Source organism: Sturnira hondurensis, unplaced genomic scaffold, assembly GCF_014824575.4.
Source record: "Sturnira hondurensis isolate 20B ecotype Veracruz unplaced genomic scaffold, ASM1482457v3 Scaffold0016663, whole genome shotgun sequence".
Classification (NCBI taxonomy): domain Eukaryota; kingdom Metazoa; phylum Chordata; class Mammalia; order Chiroptera; family Phyllostomidae; genus Sturnira; species Sturnira hondurensis.
Genome location: NW_028089294.1, coordinates 10,618,713 through 10,638,887, shown reverse-complemented (window position 1 = coordinate 10,638,887; position 20,175 = coordinate 10,618,713). Strand labels below are relative to the sequence as shown.

Below are 20,175 nucleotides of genomic sequence, written 5' to 3'. Positions count from 1 at the left end.
TTCTCACTTGCCCAAATACTCTCAGCGACTTTTTAAAAAATATTTTATTTATTTATTTATTTTTAGGGAGAGGGGAAGGGAGGAAGAAAGAGAGGAAGTGAAACATCAGTGTGAAGTTGTAGGAGACCCAGGAAGGTCTCCTGCTGGGGACCTGGCTTGCAGCCCAGGCACGCGCCCTGACTGGGAATCAAACCAGAGACCCTCTGGTTCACAGGCCTGCACTCAATCCACTGAGCCACATGAGCCAGGGCACTACTTTTAATTCCTTTCTGTCTCCAGCATTTGACAGCTCTGTCATTTCCTCTGCACCTGGAGGGGCTGTTTGGGGAATCTACTCATTCAAAACCCACACAAGTCATGGTAACATACCTGGGAGTAGGAAAAAATCCTGTACGTTGGGTAGCCACTCTTGCTGTATGCATCTGCGGGTCTGTGAGCCAGCAGCACAATGCCATTTAGGTAAGAGACATCACTTAACAAAGCTCAAGGCTGTCAGAGATTTCCCTGTAGGAAGAGGAGCGGCAGCATCAATACGGGGAAAATGGAAGCATCTCCTGGAGACATGACCATCTTTAACTTCCGTGCCTGTCTCATCAGCCTCTTCCTCCTTAGTCTTCTTGTGTACAGTTGGAGTCTGTGTTTTCTTGAATATTTGAGACCACTTCACCTTGAACTTTGAATTCCTTAGCAGCTGCTGGCTGTGCTTGCTTGATTGATAAATCCTCAATTTTGGCTCCCCCCAACCCCTTCCCAACCATGTGGGTATCAGAAGCTGGGCTCTTGTAGACATCTGGTTTTGTGATGACAAAGAGGATATTCTTAGATTTTCAGAGTGACCCTAGTAACCCCTACACAGGGTAGAAGACCCAGTTTGGACATAGTGTTGCGTGCCTTCTTTTCACTTCAACTCTGTTTTGCTTCGCTGGCTGGTTCTTCATCCGCTCCAGTTGCCGCTGCCAGCTGGGCTTGCTCTGTGGTGGCCTGGGTGGCATCTTGTGCCTCGAGATCTGGGACTGACCCATCCTGGTCACACTCCACTCCAAACCCTGGCTCAGCCCCAGGGCGCCGCAGCGCCTGTTCTCTCACATGGGGTGTTTCTGCAGCTTCACCGGACCCAGAACCGAGGTGGCCACAGCCTCACCAGTTCTTAACTCAAGACAATCCTAGGTTGCTCTGAACGCGCTCACTTCTGTTTAAACTTGAGAATTAGTTTGTTCATTTGAAACAAATTCCTGTGGGATTTTGATGGGACTTGCTTTACAATGGACAAACTAAACTAACAAGCAAAATAGAGACAGACTTATTCATAGATAGCGCCTGACAGCTAAGGGGGTGGGGAGGGGAGGGGGTGGAGAGATGGAGCAAAAAGGAAAGAGGACTCTCGGACAACAGGGTGCTGATTGTGAGGGGGTGGGGTGGGCGTAAGGGGGCAAATGGTATGGGAAAAAATACAGTTAAAAAATCCATCGGGCCAAGAAAAAATAAAAGTATGCTTTGTTTTGAGATAATTTCGCATTTTATAGCTTCATTTTCTATTGTCATGGTGATACCAGCATTTGTGAATTCACCAAGCCTAACTCCTACTCAACCCCGGGGTCCCAGTTTAGACCTCCTTTTCTCCAGGAACCCTTTTTAAAGCCACCTCCCCAGCAGCACTGTTTCTATCGTTAGCACTGCACTTACTTTGTTACACCAGAGAGGCTCCTGATTTTGTGGTCTTCCACAGGATGCTAAGTCCCCTGATAGAAAGAATAATATGCTAGTTGTCACTGCTGTCCCAATAATAAGTTCAGAGTCTGACCTGTAAGTGTTCATTCAATAAATATTTGTCTTTCCTTTGCAGTCCGTGTTTAGAAACTATGACCATGACCATGATGGGTACATCTCCCAGGAGGACTTTGAAAGTATAGCTGCCAATTTTCCCTTCTTGGATTCCTTCTGTGTGCTGGACAAAGATCAGTAAGTTTCAATTTGTTATATTTTAATGCAACTGCCCTGAAGCAGAAAGTTATTCTCAGAGGAGGGGAAGGGAACTGTTGATTTACATCTTGACAGCTTCAGTCCTAGTGCGTTGGCGAGTCTCACTTTTCACTGAATTTTTTTCTTGGTGACTGTGAACATCCCCGGCTGGGTGGAATCACAGTGCAGACTGCATCACCAGTGCCGACTGCGAGTGCCCACACGCAAATTAGCCCAGCTCTCCATGTCCCACCTCACTGCTACTACTGAGCTGGTTCATCAAACCCAACACCTCCATCAAAACGTTAGAGCTAGCCTGGTGCAGTGTTCAGCATCAGTGAACCTGCAGGCGGTCTTTAAACTCACTAGGAAAGTAAGATTTTTTTCTAACTTATTTATAGGCCTCATGAGAGCAGTTTATGGCTGCAGAGAGCCCAGGAATGGGCTCTCTGTTTTTTTTTTCTTTGCCAGCTCAAATACTGTCTTGATAAAGAAAAAAAGTATATTTCTCTTTTTCCTCAAATAATTCATGAGAAATGAAATGAGTTTAGAGGCTAAAGCCCAGCCATTAAAAAATGATTAAACATAATTGCCAAGAAAGCCTGACATTAATAATTTGATTAATTTTTTAACTATATAAGATTAGTTTGTCATTTAAAAATCATCTATAATGAAGTACTGGATTTTCTAGGTATAATGTCCAAATACATCACATTAAAATCCTCGCATATTTTTGCTGGTATAGAATTTTTTTTAAATGAAATCTGTGATTTATTCAACACACCAAGGAAAGCCTTGGTAATTTATTATAATTGTCTCAAAACCTTAATTCATCTTATATATGTAGAATATAGATACCTTTTGAATGAATTAAATTATTAGTAACATAAACTGCTTTTACAGATTATAATTTAAGTGACCCGCAAACTGCCCCCGTCTCCGCCTTGTTTGTTTCTGTGAGTGGCATGTACACAGAACATGAACTTGAAATCACCTCCCAGTCTTTATTTCTGTTCTCTGTTGGTGTTTTAGAGGGAAGTGAGGTTGCCCAGCAGTTATATATATTTTTTATAACAATGAAGGTTTGTGGTACTCATGGCTTACATGACTTCTTTGGTCAGATAGGCAGATGTGTTGATGTTGAAAGGAGAGTGGACCGCCCAGGAAGAGATTCTAGTATGTCTCCGCAGATGCGGCACCAAGATTCAGAAGGACAGTCAGGGCTGGAGATGTAGAGCCGGAAGCTTTCAGTCCAGGGGTGTAAGCTGGAGTCCCAGAAGTGTTAGCCACCCTGGGGCCTGAGGAATCGACTTTGGGGGCTCCTTTCCTCTGCGTGTAGAAGCTAAAAGGAAGAAGTGGACCCTGCAGAAGAGCCAGAGAAGGAGGATCCTGAGAGAAGAGGAAAACCAGGGAGGCACAGGAGCCCATGGAGGACATGGTGCCAGAGAGGAGGCAGCCTGCTGTCATGTCACACGCTGCCAGCGAGTCCATGGGCTCAAGGAATGAATGAGAAAAGGCTACGGAGGATGTCTTTGTGACATCTTCAGCAGAACAGTGGGCTTAGGGACCTGGCTGTGTGGAGAAAACAGTAACGGAAAGAATGGAAAAAAATGTCTGATGAATATTCTTTTTTGAGAACTTTTGGTGTAGGAGAAGGGAGAGAGAAAAGACGGGTGTTGGCGATGGCAGCAGGATTAAGGAGATCTTTTTAGGAGGGAGGTCCTGAGCGTCTTTGTAGAGGACGGGTGGGTGAAGAGAGGGAGCAAAACCTGGGAGGCTGGAGCTTGGGGGATGGGAGCACGACTTTCCCTGAGACAGGGCGACTCCAGGAGAGGATTACCAGGGGCAGTGACCTGGATGACATCATACTGCATAAATCTGAGAATGGTGGGTCCAGTTATCAGCTTTCGGCCTCCCTCTAGCCGTCTGGTACTTACAGACTCTATTACGAGACAAGGGCCAGAAAGGAGATAGATGTCCTTCTGGAAGCTCCTGTCTGGTAATCAAGGAGACTTACTGTGCACAGGACACACACACCTGCTGGCTAAGGAAGCCTTTGGCACTCCTAGCCCATGAGAGGTCCACCTTTCAGGTGGAACAGAGAAGTGAGCCTTCCCCACCCGCTTTTGGCCGTAGAGGTTTGGGAGGTAAATGATTCAAGAGCGGCAACTACTTTGCAATATGGTATTCAAAGATCCTTCCCTTCTTTGGTTCTCTTCACAGGGATGGCCTGATTAGTAAAGAGGAGATGATGGCTTACTTCCTGAGAGCCAAGTCCCAACTACATTGTAAAATGGGACCAGGATTTGTCCATAACTTTCAGGAGATGACCTATCTCAAGCCAACCTTCTGCGAACACTGTGCAGGATTTGTAAGTCTGTCTTCTGCTGTTTTCTCCAGTCTGTAGTTATTCATGCAGCATTCTGGGAAGGCAGGAAAACAATACACTCAATAGAATCCATTGACTGCCTTAGATCAGAAGCCACACACGGTGACTCCCTGAAAATAAAAATTAAGTTCCAAACAAAAGCAAGATCTGCAGGTTTCGTTATGTTCTTTCTAGGAATGCAGGGCTAGGGCAGACAGGGAAGATGGGTGAGCCTGTTAACTTGAATGAGCAATTTCTCAGGGAATCGTCCCACCCAATGAGCCACGGCATTCCTCACTAATACCCATAAGGGGTTCAGTTAAGGAGAGTACTCACCTTAGCCAGTTCCTCCCAGTTCTTCTTTCATATACCAGTCACTAGAAACCCATCATGGCATGGCTCAATAATTCATAACTGAAAAAGGAAACACATCTTTTTGGGGAGAAGATGGATATAATAATAACCAACACTTATTTGACATGTCACAAGCAGGGAATTGGGATTGATTACACTGATGTCTATGGAAGTATCATGGGCGTTTTACTCTCCCCATTTGCCTGGGAAGGTCCAGAGGTCCAGAGAGGATAACCTGAGCTTCCCAGGATTGGGCAGCCAATGGTGACCAGAGCCAGGACTCAAAGGCAGGCGTTCTGACTGAATCCTGTGCTCTACCTACACCTCTGCAACAAATGAAGACTGCACATTTTATTTCTCCACATTTGATCATTCTTTAGAAACCGGGGCCAGCTTTGGTCCTGGCATTAAACAAAGACTATTGGGCCCTGGACGTCTTCTAGTTGACACCCTAGTTGACACCCCATAAGGTGGAGCGCGTGGTGCTCTAGGTGAATATAACTACCGCTCTGCTGCTAGACGCCAGAGCTCAGTTGTGTTAGCTTCATTCAGCGGTCATGTCCCACTGTTGACCCCTATGGCATTCATGCTGATAGTCTATGCTACTAGTAAATTACTTTTCCCCACCCCATTCTTGAAGAACTAGCTTCGAGGGGCCCCAAAAGTAGGGGTTTGGGTTTAAGCACACACCTCTCTGGCAATGGAAAAATAAGAGCCAGTGGTTACCCGCCAGAGTTGTCCCAACAGCTGATGTGGTCAAGGGGCAAAGCAGGCCTCACCAGCTCTCTTGGCCCACCCCGGGAAAGGAGAGCTGCTTCTATCAGCTTCACCCCTGGGACTGCATTACACGACCCCTTGGTCGTAGAACAGTCATTCCTTTTCCATGCTTCTGTCTTCTGATGGGGATTTTTGCATGTATCGAGACGTGAAAATGCTGAAGTAGGATGAGGGCACGTGCAGCCCTCTACCGCAGAGCGGGGCCAGTGAACCTGTTAGGCTACGGTACAGCCAGCAGAAGTCAGGCTGAGATACCTGTCTTTCAGTGAGCTGTGAGCATTGGGAGGCCGTTATCAAGTCTCAGGAGCTTATCTCTGCACTCAGGGCCTTCTGCATGTCTCTCCCTTTCACGGAGGTGCCTGCTCGATAGAAGCACAAGGTAGCACTTGTGGGGAGCCTCCACACTCTTCTGCCCAGCTCATCAGAGAAGATTTGCTGGCCCTAGGTTCTTGATGCAGCTCTGATGGGGTAGGAAACTCTGGGCTCGGAGTCTGGAGCCCTGGCTTCAAATCTCAGTGCTGCCCCGTGTGTTAACTCTTCGTCCTTGACCAAGTTACGGACCGTCTCGGTGTTCTTATCAGTAAAGGGGGTTAATACTTACCTGTCATGTTGTCATGATGATTAAATGATATAGACATATTGCATGTCACATGCTCAGAGTAAATATTTCTGGTTTTTTAGTGTTCCTTGATACTTTTGGAGTTTAATGGAAATTAACTCAAAAGTTTTAATAGCCCATTATATATATATATATTTTTTAACACACACACACATATATATATATATTTAATCATTGGTATGCTCTGATTTGATCTTTACTCACAAACATTTTAAAAAGTCCATTGGTTTCAGAGAGATTTATGAATATAACTCTTTAGATGTATCATTGAAAGGCATTGTAGGGGAATGCAAGGAACCATTTTCAGTGCCTGGACTCTCTGCTTTTGGAATAAACTCCACCTTAAAGATAAAAAAGACCAACAGACACTCCTTGAAATACATTCATTTTAAAATTAGAATTCCAGAGCTGAAAGAGTTTTGCTAATTCCCTTATTTCAAGGTCTGGAGAAGTTCAGCGACTTCCCCAAGGTCACATGGATCTGTAGCAGCAGGTCTGTGACTCATATCCAGGTCTCCTGACTCCCAGCCCAGTGCTCCTGACACCACAACCAGTCTCCCCAGAAGTTACAGCTGCCTGAGGTGTCCCCTCAGAGGGCCGTAGGAAGTACTCCTGCTCACACATTTACGTGAGGCCACCCTCTGCCGCCCTTGGCCAGCAGCCTCTTCCTGCCCCGTGTTGTCTCCTAGTTATTAAATAAGCCTTTGCAAGTGATGCCCCGACTTCCCGTCCTGAGAAGACTCATGTTCGACCGTATCTTTCTCAGCAGTTCCTGCCACTCTGCGAACAATGGGCCATATCTCGATATTAGGATGCTTCCTAGATCTTACCCTTTTTTTGTCCTGGATCAGTGGCTTTGGCTCACACTCACAGCACTTGGGAGTAGTGACTTCCTGTCCTTATCTCAAGTGGCACCTTCTTCTCTCCCTAGTCACTAGCTATGAGACCTTGCCCGGTGACTCCACTTCTCTGTACCTCAGTCTCCTCACCCGAAAAAGCGATGAAATTATTATTCCCTATCCCATAGGGATATCGCGGGGATTAAATGAGTTAATACACACCGAGAGCTTAAAACTGTGCTTCTCCCATAGTAGAAATTGAATAAACCTTAGTTATCAGTGTTAATATTGTTAGTACTATTACCAAGCACTCAATGAGGAATTAATATTGTTAGTACTATTATTGTTAGTACTATTATTGTTAGTGCTATTACCAAGCACTCAATGAGGTCACTGCCCTGACCACCCATTCCCCGTGGCTGCACCGTCCCCTCCCCGCCCTCTTCCAGTCATCCTAGGCACCTGAGGCCTTGCTTCCAGGCAGTTGTCTTAATAATCCTTCTTGTCCCTAAGGTAACTTATGTCCCTGTCTCAGGAGGCATTTGCATCCTATTAATATATTCTGAAGAACCAAATAACTTTTAAGTCTCAAAGGAATCCCTCTTCTCGGGGGGGAGTTTTATCAGAAGGAGGGCAAGGAGCAGCCTTTATAATGCCCCTGAGTCACTTTATATTGGCAGCTACTTATTCTTCTCCTCCGGCCGTAGTGCCCACACTCAGGGTGTGGCTCCCCTACAGGGCATTGTGAATGACACCTCCATCAGCCCCAGGAGGCCACCAGACCTGTGTCTTTCAAAATTATTTTCTTAGGTAGATACCAGTCTCCTAACCTAAGCAATTAAAAGGGTAGGAGTGGAGCTTCTCCAGCTTGAACTAAGCCCATTTGATTCACCCACATTTTGTGTTTTGGTGTCCCTGGTACCCACGTGCAAGTGCCATGAAAGACATGAGAAAGGATGTGGGAAGGCCCCTTCTTCGCAAGTTTCCATTGTGTCACGAGGGCAAAGACACCACCACCAGGACGACGTGCCTGAACTGCCTGGGCAAATGCCCTCACATCTCTCCAGAGATGTCTGCCACTTCCTACATCCTCCTTCCTCCTTGGCTGGCAGGGTCTGAGCCTCTTCTGCATCCCCTGCAAGCTCTGGCCCAGGCCACGGCACTGAGTGCCTGTGGACAATGATGCACAAATAAAGGCCAGATCCTTTCCTCTTCCATATTCTTTCCAAGTACTAATGCTACTCAGAAAATAACCCAGCAAAATATAAATGCTGTAGTGGGAAGTACCCTGCTTAGGTTGCTTAATTTCCTGTAGTGGGCACCAAGAGCAGTGTGTGATTAAAAATAAAACCAAAAAGAGAGAAACTCTCCCCCGTAAGTTTTGCTGAGAAGGCAGGATGCTACGGTCCAATAAATGCACCCACGTCAGTTTCCCATCCCGGCTCCCATTTGGCTCCTAGATGGAAATGGGAAGCAGAATGCCTGTTATCACCCCAGCTGGAACGGGCGGGGGCAGGGCTCTTCTATCTGACAGGAAGGGTGTCAGGAGCAGCTACATCCTGTTTGTGCTCCGAGTCATCAACTTCCCAGGACTTCCCTCTTCCATGGCCTTGTTTTCTTTTCAGATTTCTCTTCAGATTCCCTGACATCCCTTTGTCTTTTGTTACAGCTCTGGGGAATAATCAAGCAAGGATACAAATGCAAAGGTAAGGAAATGTTACTGTGTGAAGAATTTTAAATGTGACATGTGGGACAAAAGTGAAATGTGACGGAACTGCAAAACTCTTGGTATCATTAAGAACTTGGGTCTTTTGGGCCACTGGCAAGTGAAGAGTTAACATGTTGTGGGGGGAAGGACCCCCTAGAGTTTTTGAGAAACCCCCCACACTGGATTTTTACAGCTTGTTAGCAGAGGAAGGAAGCGAACCACCTCTATCAGCCCTCATACATCTATATACATTGAGCTCCCCTCTCTAAGATGTGCTAAGAACTATCAACACAGATGAGGTGGGAATTCTGAAGCGGGACAGGCCGAACTAAAATGCTGTATTATAAGAACTTGGTTCTTTAGGGAAGAACACACACGCTGTCTTCTGTAATACATATGCATTGCTCTCTGCTCTCCCATAGCTATTCCTTTCTGTACTAAGTCACAGACGATGATGAGAAAAGAGGAGAAACCTTAAAACACTTCTGTCCCTTTCAATGAGTTCATTTATCTAGGCTCCCCATTTAATCAAAATATGTAAATGACTAAATAAATACACATATGGTGAATGCAATACACGGCATGCAAATTACTAGGCTCTTAGGTCTGTGTTGCTACTTGTATATATGAAATGATTACACATTGTTGGGGGTTGATCTACGAAATTGCTGAATATTCTATGCAGACTCTTTATACTGGTTCTTTTAAGATTCTGATAATGCTCGTGAAAAATATAATAAAACTACAGAAAATGCCTTCAGATTCCTGTTGATTCCTGGTGATGCCCTTTGTTCTCTAGCCGTCTTTCAGTTTGGGGCCCTCATTTTGCAGGAACAGAATGCTTTCCTGAATCTCAATGAGACCTCCCTTGTAGTGCTCAAAACTCAACTCTTCCCGTTAGCTCTTTGCATCAGTGTTGTAGTCTAACTTGGATTTTTACTTTCAAGCAACAGACACTGTAATATCTTATTGCCCATTAATTTTACCTTGGTTCCTGTCCCTTGTACCTTTAAAGACACACACACATGCACACACAACTCATGAAGATGTATAACAATTAAACTCTTGGATCATCTTTGTACATATGGTATTTTCTCTTAAAGGTGCAGAGAGTAAAAAATCTAAAATAGTCTGAACTAATATATTACAACTTGATCATTCTACGATGTCATTATGAGACCATTTGAAACAACACCATTTGGGGGAAAATCAGTGTTGGAAGTCGTTAGATCCTCTGATGATAAGAGAGAAATATACTCTTTAAAATGATCATATCTGCTCAGGGGGATATAAGGGAAACGTAGGACTCGCATCAGATGAAACAATTGCGTGGCTATCTTCCAAAGTGACCAGAATTTTCTACACCCAGTAGCAATTAACATTCTACTTCTTAAAGTAAAACATCCTAGTGGGAAACTTCACAGAATCGCTGCGTGCCGTTTCAAGGCCATAGTGAAGTCTGGAACATGTCTATTAAGCATATGCCCACCTTACTTTGTGTTTCAATGCAAAGCAAGGAGGCAGAAGATATAATCACATGCCCTGGAAAAGGTTTTGTGAAATGAAGACTGCAGACAAATACTGAATGGAGGGGAGACACCTCGCTGTAAATGGTCAACCTCAGCAGTTGGTCCTGGGGGAGACCAGACGCTGAGGCTTCTCGCCCTCATTCTGGCTCATTCTCGCCCTCTTTGTGGGGAATCCATCTGGGCCTGGGAAAGAACCTGGGACCCACATGACTTGCATTTAGTTCGGGGCCAAGACAGCTTCCACTCAGCTGAGCCCTTGCTTGTTGGCTCCCCAGCGCGTCAATGAATTGTGTGGAGGAAGAAGCTGAAGAAATGTAAGAGAACTTTAGGAACTCGGAAGACAAGAGAGTCCCACTGGCCCTTTTCCAGCCCCTAGACACACCTTGTGGGCCTGAGCTGGGCTCTGAGACTCAGTACAGAATCTAGGATGGGGGAAGGGAAGGGCAGGTGAACCGCCCAGTGCCACTCTGGAAGTCCGGTCAGCACCCAAGGCTCTTGGTTCACACTAATCATTTGTGATACTCTGGGATTTTTCAGACTGTGGCGCCAATTGTCACAAGCAGTGTAAAGACCTCCTGGTTCTGGCCTGCAGGAGATTTGCCCGGGCTCCCTCCTTGGGCAGTGGCAACGGGTTGCTGCCCGGAAGTCCCTCATTGCCTCCAGGTAATGTTCTCTGCTTTCTTTCCGACCATGATTTCGGTTGGGTTTTGGATCGAATCCTGGTCAGTCATTATAAACACCAAGGCATTCCTCAGGGTGAACAGCAGGGCTTCGCCCTTGAGTTCCCTTCGCTTCGGTCTGCTTTCAGGTCTCACTAGCATGCAGCTCACCTGCCACCAATTTCATCCTGTCTCTGTTCTGTTGCTCTAGGCCCTTACCTGTGGGACTCCTATTGTTTGCACGATCTTTTGATATATTTTTAAAAGACTTTATGTATTTATTTTTAAAAAGAGGGGGAGGGAGAAAGAGAGGGAGAGAACATTGATGTGAGCGAGAAACATTGATTGGTTGCTTCTCGTAGGTGCCCCAGCTGGGGACCAAATCTGCAACCCAGGCACGTGGCCTGACAGAATCAAATAGGCAACCTTTCACTTTGTGGGATAATGCCCAATCAATTGAGCCACACTGGTCAAGGCTGATGGTGTGCTATGAAGCAGTCAGATGCCAAATGATTCCAATAATCTTTCCCTTTCCAGTGCAGGATGAGGTGTTCGAGTTCCCTGGTGTCACTGCTGGACACCGAGACCTGGACAGCAGAGCCATCACACTGGTTACAGGCTCTTCTCGCAAGATCTCCGTGAGGCTGCAGCGGGCCACCACCAGCCAGGCCACCCAGACCGAGCCTGTCTGGTCAGAGGCTGGCTGGGGGGACTCAGGGTCCCACACCTTCCCCAAAATGAGATCCAAGTTCCATGACAAAGCAGCAAAGGACAAAGGCTTCGCCAAGTGGGAAAATGAAAAGCCCAGGGTACAAGCTGGCGTGGATGTTGTTGACCGGGGCACCGAGTTTGAATCTGACCAGGATGAAGCAGACATGGGTGAGACCAGACAGGATGGTGAGGTCAGTGCTGGGTCAAAACACAAAGAAATCAAAAGAGAAGTTGACAGGGGCTCAGATGAGTGTTACGGCGAATCCAGGAGCCAGCCTGGTAGCTTTTCCAATGGTTGGAAATCAAAACATACCGCTTTTTTAGTTTTGCCACTGGCTAGTTATGTGACCCTGGGCAAAATTGTTTCTTCTCTTTGGACCTCAGTCTCGTCCGCCATGAAATTAAACTGGCTGAGTTCTAAAATTTAGTGAGAGTGGCCTTGTCAGTATACTGAAATGATGTGTTGAGGACCCATGCCTGTGGTGTGCACTTGTTACACCAGTGTACTATACCGATCTGCTTAGTTCTCCAAGTTAGAATCAGGAGGCAGTGGACCCACAGGACTGGAAGAAAAAGGAGAGTTGGAAACTCTTGCCCCTATTTAAAAAGAGGCTTTGAGAGCCTTGTGGAGAAGGGAGTGGTGAGAATCAGAGACCCGGGGACCTCAAGGTTCTATAAGCCAGGCTCTGCTTCCACACAAAAATTCCACTCAACCATCCAAAGCAAATTGGGAAGCATATGGAAATTGTTAGAACAAGCTGAAAATATAAATTGATTCAAGATGGACTTAGATGCATTTATTAGTCAATAGTTCATAGTATATGAAGAAAAGTTTCGGGGAAATTGGTGTTGTATTCCTAACTTTCAAAGCAATGCCATGGAGAGCAGCCACTGTCTCCCTACCGAATCAGTCTCCTAAACCCAATATTGGGTTAGGCAGAGACCCTCTTGGATCAAGCCAATGCTTTTTGTTCTTACGGGTGGTCCTCCCCATTCCACACTCTTCAGGAGACCGAAACACTCAGTCTCCACAGTTTCCCATGATGAGAAAAACTCATGATCTTCAACCAGAACTCCTCTAGTTCCTTCGTCATGGAAAACCATTAATAAGGAGGACGCACATTATCTTTGGTCCTATGACGTTTATTGCAAGTTCCTGCTGAGCTTTTTCCTTTCTTACAACACCAACTTTTAAAAACAACTTTACTAAGATATAATTTACATCCTATGAAGTTTACCCATTTAAAGTCTATAGCTCAATGGTTTCTAATATATTTACAGTGTTGCACAGCCGTCACTATGACCTAACTTTAGAACATTCTATCGATCTAAAGAACACCCTGTGCCCACTGGCAGTCACTTTCCATCTCGCCCACCTACCCTAGCTCTAGGCAACCAACTCATCTACTCTTTGTACCTACAGATGTGCAATACCAACTTGATACTTACAGTTCCTCCTACCAATCATCTAGGCAGACATCTCAGTGCTGTCCACCACTTCTTTTTAATTGGCTAACATAGTTCAAGCTGGGAATATAAGGATGAATAAGAAAGTTTCACCATTTGATGACAAAAGAAGACATCCTAGGGCAATGGATCTTACCGTGTGGTCTAAAGAAGGGCTTCAGGGAGTTCATGAAAGCCCATTATCTTTTATATAAAAATTATATATGGACATCTGCTCATCTGGGGCGGGGGGTAGAGTGTCTTAAGGGGGTCTGCACACCGAAAAGAGCAAGGAATCACTGTGTTAAATTTTTCATCTGATGCCTGAAATTGTGCTAGTCACCCCAAGTACCACCTCAGCCTGCAGAGCAACAGGCCATTTCCATGAGAAACATGGCCGTCATTGAAATCTCAGAAAAAGAGCTATGAGTAACAGGATGCCCAGCCAGAGCTCTCAGATGGTGCCCACCTCAGGGACCATCTTTGAATTCAGACAAGTACTGTGTTTGTTTAACAAACAGTGCAACTAGCCATGAGCCCGCTTCTGTGGACTAGCGCTGTTCAGGTTACTTAAACCTTGCCCTGGCTTAGGAGAAATTCATAGGCTATCAGTGTAGGAAGGCCACTTCCATGGGTAAGATTTCCTGATTTTTAATCTCTATAAAGAAATAAAAACAAAGGCCCATTTAACATTTTATTTAATTCTCTAAAAATTGGAACTTTATACTCAGGCGTTCCCTTACCCTTTCAATTTTCTGATCTCATAAGTCAAAGAGATGATTTTCTAACCATTAGCACTTAATTTCATTGTGCTAATTAAAGAAGATAGAATGTTCTTATGGGAAATGCATATGATATACAGTCTTACCCTCATCCAAATTAGCAAATGAGGACACACCCTTCTTTAGAGAAAAGGCAAGCAGAAAAAATGTGACAAAATTACCCCAAGAGTTAAAAATGTAGACAAAGTAGTTTTCAAATTTAAAAGTTTTTCTGCCAGGCAACATCAGTGAATGGCTTTAGGCGAAATGATCTACACGTTTATTATTTAGGTTCAGATCATGTTTATGAGTCCTATACATAAAGATAAACAAAGAAGGTGGTTGGGTTTTAATCTGTATCTTTCCTTTGGTGGAGTTCCAGCATTTATATTCATTTTATTTTTTTAAGATTTTATTTATTTTTATTTCTAGACAGAGGAGAAGGGAAGGAGAAAGAGAGGCAGAGAAGCATCAATGTGTGGTTGCCTCTCCCGCACCCCTTACTGGGGACCTGGCCTGCAACCCAGGCATGTACCCTGACTGGGAATTGAACTGGCAAACCCTTGGTTTGCAGGCTGGTCCTCAACCCACTGAAGCACACCAGCCAGGGAAATATTCATTTTAAAATATAAGGGCAGAAACGTTTTCTGTGATGGTGGATATCATTTCACCAGTGATCACTGAGCCCACGGATGGCAAGAACAGGTCAAGATCACTGTCTTGGCCATAAAAATGTGTATATTTTTTTACAGTGCTTCTCTGCTTTTATTATCTTCCACTAACTTAAAATAATAACAACTATAGAAGAGCTAGAAAATGCTAGACTAAACAAAGTTAAATATGTTTATCTATGTGAGGTCTGTCCAGAAGGTATCCAGCCATGTAATGTGAAAAATAGAGACATTTATTGAAGAAGATACAAGAAACATTGTACATAGAACAATGCCACCTCAGTCCCCTTCAAAGTAGGTACCTTGGGACCTTACACAGTTCTTCCAATCACCATCAGCTGCTCCATTGTATTTTCCTGAATTTCACTGGCAGTCTGAAATCTTTTCCCTTTCAAAGGTGACTTCAGTTTTGGGAAAAGTAAGGTGTCACAGGGCATTAAATCTGGGCTGTAGGAGGTTCAGTCACCTGGATGAACTGATGTTTTGCCAAAACTCTGTGCATGAGATGTGATGCATGAGTGAGCACATTGTTGTGATGAAGCTGCCAATCACCAGTTGCCTATAGCTGTGGCCTTCTGAGTCATCCGAATAGTTTCCATGGAGGAATGTGCAAGCTTAACATAAAATTTGATGCAGATTCATTGCTCTACTTGCTCAGTCATTTTGAATGTGATGGCCACACATTACACATGTTCACTCAGTGGTGTCTACCGCCCCAACTGACTATTACAGTGAAGTCATCATTGTTCACACATGCACATTCCAGTCCCTGCTTCCTGGCTGCCAGGTTACGTGTTATACGAACCATTCTTGTTATATTAACAATGGCTGGACTTTATCCAGACAGACCTCATATACATATACCTATATATACTAGTATAGATATATATCTCTTTCCCCTATTAATTTTCTCAGTGTCCTTATACTAATTTATATTGTGAATTTCTAAGAGGGGAACCTTAACAATGGGTATTTCAAAAACCATTGTTTTGTGGAATACCCTTTAGGGAGAAGTACAGTAATCGTCCTTATTGGACTTTGTATGGGAGTCTTTAAAATTTCATGTATTAGGTGCATATGATGTTTTAATACCCTCGAAATCTTTTTTTGTACATTTTATTTATTTTTAGAGTGAGGGGAAGAAAGGGAGAAAGAGAGGGAGAGAAACATTGATATGTGAGAGAAACATCCATCCGTTTCCTCTCACATGCCCTCGCCTGGGGACCTGGCCTGCAACCCAGGTATATGCCTGACTGGGAATCAAAACAGCAACCTCTTAGTTCACAGGCTGGCACTCAATCCACTAAGCCATACCAGCCAGGCACACCCTCTAAATCTTGAGAGTACAGATACTCATCATTTGCGATGTTCCTGCAAATAAACCACATTCTAGAAACACTCTTTTGTTGTTATTAAATGAGATGCAACCATATAACAGGTTCTGATTCATATTGCAGGATGGCTGACTTCAGGCTGAGGACACCAAAGGCCATAGTGTTGGCATTTGGAACAGCAAGAGGAAAACTCAAAACAGTCCAACTCTCAGGAAGTTACCTGAAAAGATATCTGGATGTTTACTGCCTCATAACACTGTGGGATCTCCCCGATTGGACTATGGGACAGACGATTTACCCTATGAACTATTTATTTCCTTGTCCTCTGCCCCTGGTTACGTGCCATGAAGACTATGTTATGTAGTAGTTGGTTTTCTTGTGTATCTCTCTAGAGCCATTCATATACGGGTGAAACGAAAGCTTTTGTGCATGGACTTGATACTTATTCTCTAAACTCAGGCTTTGCTTTTTTGGGAAACTATTATTTCAGTATTTTTATAAACTTTTTTTTGGGGGGGATGTTTAATGGGGAGTTGATTTTGAGGGTTTATTTGTGAGATTTTTGGATGGGACCAAGACTTAACATTTTCTTGAGGGACAAGGATGCTCTTTAGATCCTGGAATGCAGTGATTCTTGTAATGATGATCTGTTGCAAGAAGCTGTTTACATTGTTTTTATAACATGGTTGCTATTAGGATGTGTAATAAGTCACACATTTATATATCACATTAGTCTTACCAATTTTGCATCACTAAGGAGCTCTGACACAGCCATGAAAACTCTCCTAATATTTATAGTGGCCATAAATTATGAATATTATAACTTGAAAATTAACTCTCCTTGTCCTACCTGGTATGGGTTAGCCATTTTTCTTAGAACTTTTATTAAGACGGCTGTTGGCACTCCTCCTTGGAACATGCCCACACCTTTCTTCCCTCTCAGCCGTGCAACTGTTAAACTCTAGGGTCCCCATAAGACCTGCAACCAAGGGAGCAGTGGGCGGCAGCAGCTGGTCTAGGGCTAACCCCCTGAACCTGTCTCCAAAGCCCCCTTTTCTCTGACTCTCCAGTGAGCCAAAGCAGCTCCCCCAGGCTCAATTCTTTCCTATAACATTTCTAGAGAATCAGAGCAGCCCAGTGTAGGCTCCCTCCTGTTGATTCTATTCTAAGCCCTTCCTTGTTTCACTGTTCCAGCTTTAATAAATGTATTTTTTTAAAAAAATACTGTGATTAGGAAATGTGAGTAACAACTAAAAAAATCAATTCAAGTCTATGGAAATAAAATTTAGAAGAAAGAAAAAGCCACTTAGTGAAATGAAAAAAACCCAGTAATTTTTAAAAACTCAAAATAGTTCTAAGAATTTTGTTTGTTAAAAAAGAAAAGTTTTGGTTGTGGAAAAAAACTCTTGTGTTCTTCCTAAGCAATTGCCATCCATAATTCAGAAGTCACAAAAGCAACTAATCACAAACCACCTTTGCTTATATTTCATTAAAAATTTTTAAAGGATCAATATTTTCAATATTCCCCTTTGACCCCCCTCCCCAATAGCTACACATGGGCCTGTTTGTTACATGATGAGAGGAAAGAGAACTCAGTTCAAAACATTCAAAAGCAGAGATGGGATTGAGCTTGTGGGTGAGGGCAATGACCTTCTACTAAGTGACTGGTCAGAAAGTAGACCCAAGGAGGTGCACTGGTCTGCATTTGGGACTTTGAGTGTGTATATTCCATCTAAGACTGAATTCACTTCCACTTGGGGTAGTCACCTCAGTAAAGAAATGCCTTTCTTTTCTCCTTTACCTAATTGAGGACATTTCTGCTCAGAAAACATTCGTTGAACATCTGCTCTGGGCGGGTCCTGTGCTGGATGTACAAGGCGCAGCAAAGCCTGGTCTCTGCCCTCAGAAGCTGAGAGCCTGAGGGCAGTTAGGCAAGATGGCTGCTTAAAAGACAGTTCCTCATTTGCTAGGACTGACTTCATTGTGTGACTCAGAGATCAATTTGCAGAGAGACTGCAAATTCAATGAAGCTATTAGTTGAGGGAGCTGTGATTAAGGCAGGTCCTAGGAGTACTCACCATATGGAAGCGTGTCCGAAGGCAACCAGCCACTCCCAAGTGTTGGTTCTATGTATATACATTATCTATTCCTTTTCATTAAGTGTAAGGAAAATACATGTTAATAAAATTAAAAACAGAAACTGGCATCTTAAGTACAAACAACCTTTCTTGTGTTTTTTTTTTTTAATTTAAGAAAATTCAGAAAGAAACTTCATAATAAATGTTGGACTATTCTTTTTCTTTCCAAAGCAATTATCACTTGCTGCTCAGTCTGGGTTATTTTGGAATTTCACATATGAGAATTTTATATTATCAGCCTTCTTGTGACAAAGATACTAAATGTACCTTGAATAAAAAAATAAACAAAAAAGAAGATAAACATTATAATGTCCACATTGTTGTGCACATTATACACAGGATTACTATGCCCACTATTATACCTATGTGTAATGCACATTTTTATTTTTTCCTCAAATATTTGGGCAAACAGTGTGTGCATTGTATATGGCAAAATATAGTACATCTCTGTATGTGTATATAAATATGTATATCACAATACTATTTGAGGAAATTTGAGTCCACGAATAACTTTATAATTTTGATTATAACATGAAAAAAATTTTTGCACAGATTTTTATTGTTGTTCAAGTATAGTTGTCTCCATTTCTCCACAGTACTCCCTCTCACCCCAGCCATCCCACTTCCCACCCTTGATCCTACCCCTCTTTGGCTTTATACTTGATCCTGAAAACCCTTCCCCTTCTTTCCCCCCATTATCCCCTCCCACCTCCCTTCTGGTTACTGTCAGTTTGTTCTTAATTTCAATGTCTCTGGTTATGTATTGCTTGCCTGTTTGGTTTGTTGATTAGGTTCCATTTGTTGGTGAGATCATATGGTATCTGTCTTTCATTGCCTGGCTTCTTCCACTTAGCATAATGCTCTCCAGATCCATCCATCCATCCATGCTATTGCAAAGGGTAGGAGTTCCTTCTTTATTTCTGTTATGTAGTGTTCCATTATGTAAATGTACCATAGTTTTTGATCCATTCATTTACTGATGGGCACTTCGGTTGCTTCCAGCACTTTGCTATTGTGAATTGTGCTGCTATAAACATTGGAGTGTATAGGTTCTTTTGAATTGGTGTTTCAGGATTCTTAGGGTATGGTCCTAGGGCAGGGTAGAGTCTCCTTGATGGATTCTTCTGTTGAGTATTATGAAGTGTACTTCTGGGTCTCCTCCAAGTCTGTTTTGTCTGATATGAATATTGCTACCCCAGCTTCCTTTTCTTGTCCATTACTTGGAATATTTTTTCCAGCCCTTCACTTTCAGTCTGTACAGGTCTTTTGTTCTGAAGTGGGTCTCTTGTAGGCAGCATGTGTGTGGGTCATGTTTTTTTAAAATATATTTTATTGATTATAGTACTACAGTTGTCCCATTTCCCCTCCACCCTGCATAGCCCCTCCCACCCACATTTCCCCCCTTTAGTTCATATCCATGTCTTATAAGTTCTTTAGCTTCTACATTTTCCATACTATTCTTGCCCTCCCCCTGTCTATTTTCTACCTACCGCCTATGCTACTTATTCTCTGTACCTTTCCTCCCTCTTTCCTCCTCCCACTCCCCTGTTGCTAATCCTCCATGTGATCTCCATTTTTGTGGTTCTGTTCCTGTTCTAGTTGTTTGCTTAGTTTGCTTTTGATTTAGATGTGGTTGTTAATAACTGTGAGTTTTCTGTCTTTTTACTGTTCATATTTTTTTCTTCTTTTTCTTAGATAAGCCCCTTTAACATTTCATATAATAAGGGCTTGGTGATGATGAACTCCTTGAAATTGACCTTATCTGAGAAGCATTTTATCTGTCCTTCTAAGTGAAATCTTTGCTGGATAGAGCAATCTTGGATGTAGGTCTTTGCCTTTCATGACTTGGAATATGTCTTTCCAGCCCCTTCTTGCCTGTAAGATCTCTTCTGAGAAATCAGCTGATAGTCTGATGGGAACTCCTTTGTGGGTTACTGTCCCCTTATCTCTTGCTGCTTTTAGAATTCTCTCCTTCATTTTAATCTTGGGTAATTTAATTATGATGTGCCTTGGTGTGTTCCTTCTTGGGTCCACATTCTTTGGGGCTCTCTGAGCTTCCTGGACTTCCTGGAAGTCTATTTCCTTTGCCAGATTGGGAAAGTTCTCCTTTATTATTTGTTGAGATAAGTTTTACACTTGTTGCTTTTCTTCTTCCACTTCTGGTACCCCTATAATCCGGATGTTGGAATGTTTAAAGATGTCCTGGAGGTTCCTAAGCCTCTCCTCATTTTTTGAATTCTTGTTTCTTCATCCTTTTCTGTTTGGTTGTTTCTTTCTTCCTTCTGGTCCACTCCATTGATTT

The 20,175-nt window shown here is 43.4% G+C and overlaps 1 protein-coding gene and 1 pseudogene across 7 annotated transcripts in view; one reads left to right on the top strand and one right to left on the bottom strand.

Moving 5' to 3' along the window:
• RASGRP3 (RAS guanyl releasing protein 3) overlaps window positions 1-17,947 on the top strand; it is a 106,855-nt gene extending 88,908 nt beyond the window's left edge. For 6 of the 7 annotated variants that reach the window (XM_037066584.1, XM_037066582.1, XM_037066588.1 and 3 more), the window contains 6 exons: window positions 1,844-1,959; window positions 4,183-4,330; window positions 8,586-8,622; window positions 10,691-10,816; window positions 11,350-11,714; window positions 15,859-17,947. In XM_037066584.1, coding sequence (XP_036922479.1) covers window positions 1,844-1,959; window positions 4,183-4,330; window positions 8,586-8,622; window positions 10,691-10,816; window positions 11,350-11,714; window positions 15,859-15,867 — 801 coding nt within the window. In that variant the 3' untranslated portion in view covers window positions 15,868-17,947. The remainder of the gene's footprint in view (window positions 1-1,843; window positions 1,960-4,182; window positions 4,331-8,585; window positions 8,623-10,690; window positions 10,817-11,349; window positions 11,715-15,858) is intronic. The other variant, XM_037066589.1, reaches the window with a different exon arrangement.
• LOC119001452 (nascent polypeptide-associated complex subunit alpha-like) lies at window positions 470-1,542 on the bottom strand (annotated as a pseudogene).
• Window positions 17,948-20,175: the final 2,228 nt, after the last annotated feature.